At 44.2% G+C, this 8,851-nt stretch overlaps 1 protein-coding gene across 2 annotated transcripts in view; it reads left to right on the top strand.

The window, feature by feature from the left end:
* Positions 1-7,859, top strand: part of prkcq (protein kinase C, theta) — a 27,372-nt gene extending 19,513 nt beyond the window's left edge. For both annotated transcript variants that reach the window (XM_048268360.1, XM_048268359.1), the window contains exons 15-18: positions 2,267-2,405; positions 4,182-4,370; positions 6,144-6,272; positions 6,582-7,859. In XM_048268360.1, the coding sequence (XP_048124317.1) occupies positions 2,267-2,405; positions 4,182-4,370; positions 6,144-6,272; positions 6,582-6,740 (616 nt within the window). In that variant the 3' untranslated portion in view covers positions 6,741-7,859. The remainder of the gene's footprint in view (positions 1-2,266; positions 2,406-4,181; positions 4,371-6,143; positions 6,273-6,581) is intronic.
* Positions 7,860-8,851: the final 992 nt, after the last annotated feature.

The raw sequence follows: 8,851 nt of genomic DNA, 5'->3' as shown, positions 1-8,851 counted from the left end.
CGATGAGGGAAGTGCCTTCACGACTCGTTTACGGGATGTGAGACCAAGGGGAAGTAGATCTGAAAGCAATTGCAGTTTCAGTGTACAGATTAATGTGTGCATTGTGTGTCCAGTTCCCAATTGACACACAGACACACACACACACAGAAAGATACACACACACACACACACACACACACACACACACAGAAAGATACACACACACATACACAGAAAGACACACACACACACACACACACAGAGAGAGAGAGAGAGAGAGAGACACACACACACACACACACACACACACACACACACACACACACAAACACAAGGGGTTTATTGACGCTATTTCCCCCATACTTTCATTTATTACTGGAAACTCAAAGACTCTGTTGGCGCCCTCTGGTGGTTATAAATATGAATTTTAAATCAGTCAGTACTGTCCTCACACACACACACACCATAGGTGAAAAACATGTAAAATTGATTACCCTTTTTTTCTTGTTCTGTAGGTTCTATGCAGCAGAAATTGTTGAAAAGCTTCAGTTCCTTCATTCCAAAGGCATTGTATACAGGTAAGAAGTGAATGGGTGAATGGATGCATTAGTTGGTGATTGAATGTGAATGAGTGTGTGAGTGAATGAGTGAATCAGTGAATGAGTGAGTGATTGAGTCAGTGAGTGAGTGAGTCAGTGAGTGAGTTAGTGAGTGAGTGAGTGAGTGAGTGAGTGAGTAAATGAGTGAATTAATGAGTGAGGAGTGAGTAAAATGAGTGAGTGAGTAAGGGAGTGAGTGATTGAGGAGTGATTGAGTGAGTGATTGAGGAAAGATGAATGAGGAGTGAGTGAGTGAGGAATGATTGATTGAGTAAGCGAAAGTGAGTGAGGGATATGAGTGAGGAGGAGTGAGTGAATCAATCAATCAATCAGTCAAGTAACACATGTACGGATAAAAGGTGAATGAATGAATGCCAGTGTGATTCATTGAGTTGGTGTGTGTGGGTAACTTGTCGACTGTATGTAAAGTTTCTAAAGTCCTAAACAATGAGAGAAGGGCCTTCATGACTCGTCCTAAACGATGAGGGAAGTGCCTTCACGACTCGTTTACGGGATGTGAGACCAAGGGGAAGTAGATCTGAAAGCAATTGCAGTTTCAGTGTACAGATTAATGTGTGCATTGTGTGTCCAGTTCCCAATTGACACACAGACACACACACACACAGAAAGATACACACACACACACACACACACACACACACACACAGAAAGATACACACACACATACACAGAAAGACACACACACACACACACAGAGAGAGAGAGAGAGAGAGACACACACACACTCACACACACACACACACACACACACACACACACACAAACACAAGGGTTTTATTGACGTTACTTTCCCCCCATACTTTCATTTATTACACGGCTCTTCAGAGTGCTGCAGAAAGTTCCATTAACATGAATGGGCCTTCCCAACGTTCGGTGTACTGTATGTGTGTGTGTGTGTGTGTGTGTGTGTGTGTGTGTGTGTGTGTGCTTATGTGTGTGTGTGTGTGTGTGAGAGAGAGGTTCTCACGGTTGTAAAAGAGCTTTTGTAACTCAGAGATTTCTCGCTGAAGTTCACATAATTAACTAAATGAAATATGAAGAAGGAGTGAAATAACACACAAGGGTTTTATTGACGTTACCCCCCATACTTGCATGTATTACTGGAAAACTCAAAGACTCTGTTGGCGCCCTCTGGTGGTTATAAATATGAATTTTAAATCAGTCAGTACTGTCCTCACACACACACACACACACACACACACACACACACACACACACACACACACAGACACACACGCAGACACACACACACACACACAGTCAGTACTGTCCTTACACACACACACACACACACACACACAGTCAGTACTGTCCTTTTCTGAGTCAGGGGTGCTGGCGGCTGGGAAGGAACTAGCCACACTAAGACTGCTAATAATATTATATCAGCAGATATCATTATGTTATTATTACACGGCTCTTCAGACTGTTGCAGAAAGCTCCATTCACATGAATGGGCCTTCCCAGCGTTCGGTGGTCTGTTAAATCTATATAATCACTATTATAACAGAATAACAGAATTATAATATTCTATTGCTGTAGGTGTAGCCCCGTAGCCTAATTGTTAATAGCTTCAATGTTATTCTATTGCTGTAGGTCTTTGGATAAACGCATCTGCCAAATGAACACATGCAAATGTACAAATATATGAGAACTTGTGTTGCTTGCAGAGACCTGAAGCTGGATAATATCCTGCTGGATAAGGACGGCCACATTAAGATCGCCGACTTTGGGATGTGCAAAGAGCAGATGCAGGGGGAGGCCAGGACGTCCACCTTCTGTGGAACTCCAGACTACATTGCACCGGAGGTACACATACACACACATACACACGCACACATACACGCACACACACCACACACACACACACACACACACACACACACGTACCCACACACACACACATCACACACCACACACATACCACACACACGTAACAATCAGCTTTTTCAAAAGTAACCATTACTAATAAACACGGGTATTATCCTGATCCTCCTACTGGATTATGTTTAAATAAGTTATTAGAAAAAACAAGTTCTGACAACGCATTTAAGTTTCAAGAATATATTTGCACACCCGTGTATAAGTAGTTTTTCAAACCCTTTAGTTCACCCTCATTAAGCACAACTCAGTCTATTAATCCTCAAAGTGATGAGGCGCTTTTCCTTTATGCGTAGTAACAACGCACCCAGCAACTGTTTGTATGCACAAACGAGCGCACGTATGCTCATAGGTTCAGCCAAAGTCACTTCTCTCGAAAAATAATAATCCAATGAATCCACAGAAAAAACCACGGAAAAATCACCACGACCCAGTCTTTATAATCCACAAACCAAAAAGGAAGTAATCCACAACGAAGAATCCACAAGAAAAGAAAAACAGTTGTGTCCGCGACACAACCTCAGCAACACCAAAAATAGATCAGCCTTACCGGTTTCCAACGCGGCAACGATCGCATTAGGTCCTTTTTCGTTCCTTTTGAAACGGTGTGGATTTTAGCTATTTCCACAGTTAGCTTTATGGTCCAGTCGGCCGATATCTCAGGTCTCGCTTAGACTCCCCGAGTATTTTTCCGCCTCTCTCTCCTCTTCTCGTACCTCATTTAAAGCCATTCAAAAGGTCCCGCATCCACTGATAGGTGCGTCAGCTGACGCGTTAGACCATCAGCTGACGGGTTTGACAGCCAACTGATAGGTGCGTCAGCTGCATTAGACAATCAGCTGACGGGTTTGACAGCCAGCTGATAAGTGCATCATCTGACGCATTAGACAATCATTTGATGGGTTTGGCAAACAGCTGATAGGTTTTCCCACCCCATGTAAACCAAAGAAAACATACAGACAGTATTCTGATACAGGCCCACAGGTACATATAAAGAGTGGAAATAGAACAATGTGGAAAACACTTATTACCTAGTTACTAATTATTGTCTGACCAGGTTTATTAGTGAATCCTATATAAATTATGTGGCGGTGCCACACACACACACACACACACACACACACACACACACACACACACACACACACACACACACACACAGACAGACACCACACACACACACATACACACACACACACACACACACATACACACACACACACACACATGTTCTGCAGGCACAAGCCGGTTTCTTTCCTAACACCTGAGAGACGCCAAGACAACTGAAGCTGTTCCGCTTGGTGGGGCATATGCTGCAGCAATTAGCTACTGCAATGGAACTGCAGTGGAACATTGATTGATTGATTGATTTTATTCACCCCTTTCGTTATAAAAATATGATACAGCTTTGCACCATATATTAAGAAAAAAAACAAAGTCAGGATAACACAATAAAGCCCTGGGGCTTATTTCCATTGTGGTCCCTTTTGGGGCATTTTTCAGTGCCAGCTTAAAACCTCCTAAACCTCTGACCATCTTTATAGGCGTAATAGCGCTTGCACACATTACAACAAAAAAGTTCGACCAGTTTTCTAAAACTAGTTTGGCACTCTACAAACAGAAGGTTTTAGTGTAGCCCGGCATAATGCCTCTGCAGAGGAGAGGTAATGAAAGAGGTGCCTGTTCCATCGCTCTCCCCCACAGATTTTACTTGGGCAGAAGTACAGCCACTCCGTGGACTGGTGGTCCTTTGGGGTCCTGCTGTTTGAGATGCTGCTGGGCCAGTCTCCGTTCCACGGGCACGATGAGGAGGAGCTCTTCCAGTCCATCCGCACCGATGACCCCATCTACCCTCACTGGCTGCCCCAAGATGCCAAGGACATCCTCGTTAAGGTAGCCCACGTGCCCACCAATCCCCACATACGCACACACACACAAACACACCATACACACACACACACACACACAACACACACACACACAGACACACACACACACACACACACACACACACACACACACACACACACACACACACACACACACTCACACTCACACACACACACACACACACATACACACACACTCACACTCTCACACACACAAATACATGCACACACACACACACACACAAAACCGTTTAAGGTAGCCGACGTCCCAATAGTTTAAACTGTTGTGTAGGTTTGGGCCACTAGGGGGCATCATGATGCAAAACATGCCCCCACCTGGACACTTCTCTGGTTTATTTATTTGTTTGTTTGTTTGTTTGTTTTGGTGGGTTTAGTAGCAGAATTGGGGCACTTCTGGGTGGGGGGTTGTTACTGAACAGGGCCCAGTTTCCCGATAATAACAGAGACATGCTCTACGATTCATCTTACGATCGTTCGTTTGGTTTTTCCGACTGTTTCCCGAACATGCTCGTAGCGTGAACGTGCATGCACTGCTCTTAAGATGCTCTTAAGGGGAGCTGTCCACGTTAATAGTTCTGAAATATCCTCTAATTTGATGGTGATGTCAGGTGACTGCACGTCAGAGCTAATAGGCCTACCATTCAAACTTCGGATCTACACATTAATTCACATCAATACGAAAATAGAAACACTTTGACATCTGCATGTAAGCATCCCAAGTAGGCTAGGTTATATAGCACACACAGACATAAATAATTGTAATTATTTAAGATTACATTGTTGCACCATGCAATAATTTTTCGCGGTGTCACTTAAGAACACGTTTGAAGATAAGAAAGAAGTCGAGTGAAAGTGAGGAAATGTGTAGGTTTAGATTTTGATGCAGTACAGACTAAACCACATGTTCCTTTCTCTGCTTTTACCTCATAGGCCTAATAAATTATAGCCTTCACTTGATAATGATAATGGCAAACTATTCTGGGAACGTCTCGTTTCATAACTTGATTGCATTTTTGTCCGCTTTTCATCACATTATTTTGACCATTAAATAGGCTATGCTATTTTGCACGCTAAAATCTGATTCATTAGGTAAACACAATAAAGAATGGGAATGTAAATTGGATTATGTATTCTGTTTTACATTATGTATTCTGTTTTATATTATGTATAAAGTTGTAATTCCTCTGTTTATCCTGTTGGTGACCTCAGTGAGAGGTACTGTTAAGACGCTCTTAGCCGGTAACAAGAACTCTGGAGCACTCGTAGATCTACGAGTGTTTTCACGACGTTCCTAAGCTACGATGGTTTCGGGAAACAGTCGGCAAATCTTAAGACGTTTGTAAGAGGGACTTTACGACGCTCTTAGGCTTAAGATGCTTTCGGGAAACTGGGCCGAGTCTTACTGGGAATCTACACCAGGAGAGGAGGTGTAGTCTTTACTCTTTCCACTTCTCGCTCTTCTCCTCTCCTCCTCTCTTTTCTTCACCTCCTCTCCTGTCCTCTCTCCTCTCCTCTCCTGTTCTCTCTCTCCTCCTCTCCTCATCTCCTCCTCTCCTCTCTTTCCTTTACCTCTTCTCCTGTCCTCTCTCTCCTCCTCTTTTCCTCTCCTCTCCACTCTTTTTCTCTCCTCACCTGCTCCCTTCCCGTCCTCGTACCGTAAGCGATAGATCTTCATCTTCCTGTGCTGAGTGAGTGTGAGTGAGTGGCGGTTTGGCGAGGTCAGCTGACCCTGTGTGTGGCCTGTGATTGGTTGCAGCTGTTTGTGCGGGAGCCGGAGCGACGGCTCGGGGTGTGTGGGTGCATCCGCACGCACGCCTTCTTCAGAGACACCGACTGGGACGCCCTGGAGAAGAGACAGGTGGAGCCGCCCTTCAGGCCAACAGTGGTGAGTGCACCCACTTCCTGTCTGAGTGAGTGTGTCTGTGTCTGTGTGTGTGTGTGTGTGTCTGTGTGTGTGTGTGTGTGTGTGTGTGTGTGTGTGTGTGATCGGGTCGCCCTACAGTGACAGGTGGAGACACTCTTCAGACAGTGGTGAGACAACAAGCAAATCCCACTTCCTCTCTCAGTGTGTGTGTGCAAGTGTGGGTGCATGTGTGTGTGTTTGTGTGTGTGTATGCATGTGTGCACGTTTGTGCATTGATACCTCTCTCTCTCTCTCTCTTTCTCTCTCCCTCTCTCTCTCTCTCTGGTGCAGAAAAGTGCCAGTGACTGCAGTAACTTTGACAAAGAGTTTATCAACGAGAAGCCGCGTCTGTCCTGCGCCGACCGCACCCTCATCAACAGCGTGGACCAGACCATGTTCGACAACTTCTCATTCGTCAACCCAGCCATGGGGCGCATCAAGAATGCTTAACGTGCTCACTCTCTCTCTCTCTCACACACACACACACACACACACACACACACACACACACACACGTACACAAACTCACATGCTATCAAAGATGAACACATAATTAGACACAGACCACACACTTATACCTCTAGTGTAACACACACACACAAGCAAACATATTCACAGACAGTTACTTACCAAATCACACACACACACACACACACACACACACACACACACACACACACACACACACACACACACACACACACAGGCACAGACTATACACATGTACTCTACCTGTAATATTGTACAAACAGATTCACACAAATTCACATGCATAGCACCAGGGGTACTGCAGACCATTAGAAGATCCAGTGGTCCATTTTGCCTGTTTGGGTGTGTTGAACATGTGTCAAAGTTGGCATCTAGGTAAGCAATATGAAGCAATTAAGGTTGTGGTGGAAGTGGAGGTGAGACAGAAGGGAGGTGAAAAAATATGGTGGAAGTGTGTGTGTGTGTGTGTGAGAGAGAGAGAGTTTAAAACTACTTCCACTCCTGCTTATAATCAATCAGTGCAATCAGTCCCAATTCCCTGTACACAGTGATCAGCAGAGTGGAGGGAGCACACTCAAACACCCACTTTCCATCCACAGGGTCCTAGTGCCCACAGGATTATCTGTTAAAATGGTATTTGTTGTCTGTCTTGCACTGCTCAACAGTGGTCGATGTGCTAAAGTGTGTGGGCGTACAGTACGTGTGTGTGTGAGTGTGGTTGTGTATGTGTGTAGAAAAGAGGGGGGTGGGGGGCGATATATGTACCTTGGTGTCAGCCGCAGAAAACCTGCTGTCTACAGTTTATTGTGAGTTAGGTTTACATTGAAGTCCATTAGAAACAGATGTAGAAAAATGATAATGAATGATGTTTTGTGCCATAAATGTGAAAGTGTAACCCCAGCACTCCAAATCGAGGTTGTTTATTATTATATGTGATTCTTTTAGTTTGTGTATTCCATGTTGAGAATTGTGGGTTGATCTGAGATGGTGGCACTCTTTTGGAGAATCATGTTGGTTGTTATCTCATACCATACAAGTATTAAATTGATTTTTCTAGAATTTGTTCTTCTTCTTTCTAAATCGTTGTCTTTTTTCTGCTCTTTTGTGAAATGTCAAGAGGGTTTTGTGTGTGTTTGTGTGTGGGCCTCCAGTATGCACATGCCTGTGTGTGTGTGGGCCTCCAGTATGCGCATGTGTTTGTGTGTGTATGCAGGGGCGGAGTGGCAATCGGGACGGTCAGGAGTTTTCCCGGTGGGTCGGCCGAGGTGCGGGCCGGCCCTTAGAGTTTTTAACGCGGCCGTGCATGTACATGAGAAACACATACAGAATATTCAGCGAAAATCTTCGAGACTTACACTGCGGTGTAAGAAGTCCAACCAATATTTATACCACTCGCTAACTGTCTATATGTCATTCATGGTTACCCTGCACACTCATCTCTCCCATGCTGATTTTTGTGAAGGCATTTAAAAAATGACAATTTAGTTTGTTTGTTTGTTCTTTAATTAACGCAGGCCTAGGCTAGAATGGAGCAAAGCCTCCTGGGAATGGGGAATGTGTTTCTGGTTTATCCAATGAACCGATTGCAGGTCAAGCCTATTTACAGAAATGTAGGGGAATAAATGAGCGGCCCCTCGTCTAATGGCATGACCCTACAAGCGATCAAGTTCGTGGAAAACTTTTACGGTCTATGGGAAAACTACAGGATTTTTGACAGTCGACCGAATTGCGTGGTTGTTTGCTGTTTTACACATGGATGGAAGGCAGAGAGAAAGGTTAGTGGAGCTAAAGCATTGACGTTATTGCTAGACAGAAACTAGCACAAGCTAGTCTTATGTTGATATGTATGACTAATTAATGGGCCACTCAGGCTGAATGGTTTGTGGAACTCGTTGGAACTGTCTATGTAGCCTAAGCCTTTATAGGCCTACTTTAATCTACCGATTCAAAGTGCCTGGTTTTTCAATTATTTAATTACCTGTGTTATTAGGTTGACAGGCTAGGCCTTTTTTAAATTTATACAGGAAACTATTGGAGTGCTATGATACCCAGATATGTCCTTGCATGATGCT

This window comes from Alosa alosa, chromosome 17 (genome assembly GCF_017589495.1).
Source record: "Alosa alosa isolate M-15738 ecotype Scorff River chromosome 17, AALO_Geno_1.1, whole genome shotgun sequence".
In the NCBI taxonomy this organism is placed as follows: domain Eukaryota; kingdom Metazoa; phylum Chordata; class Actinopteri; order Clupeiformes; family Clupeidae; genus Alosa; species Alosa alosa.
This window is presented reverse-complemented; position numbering and strand designations above follow the sequence as displayed.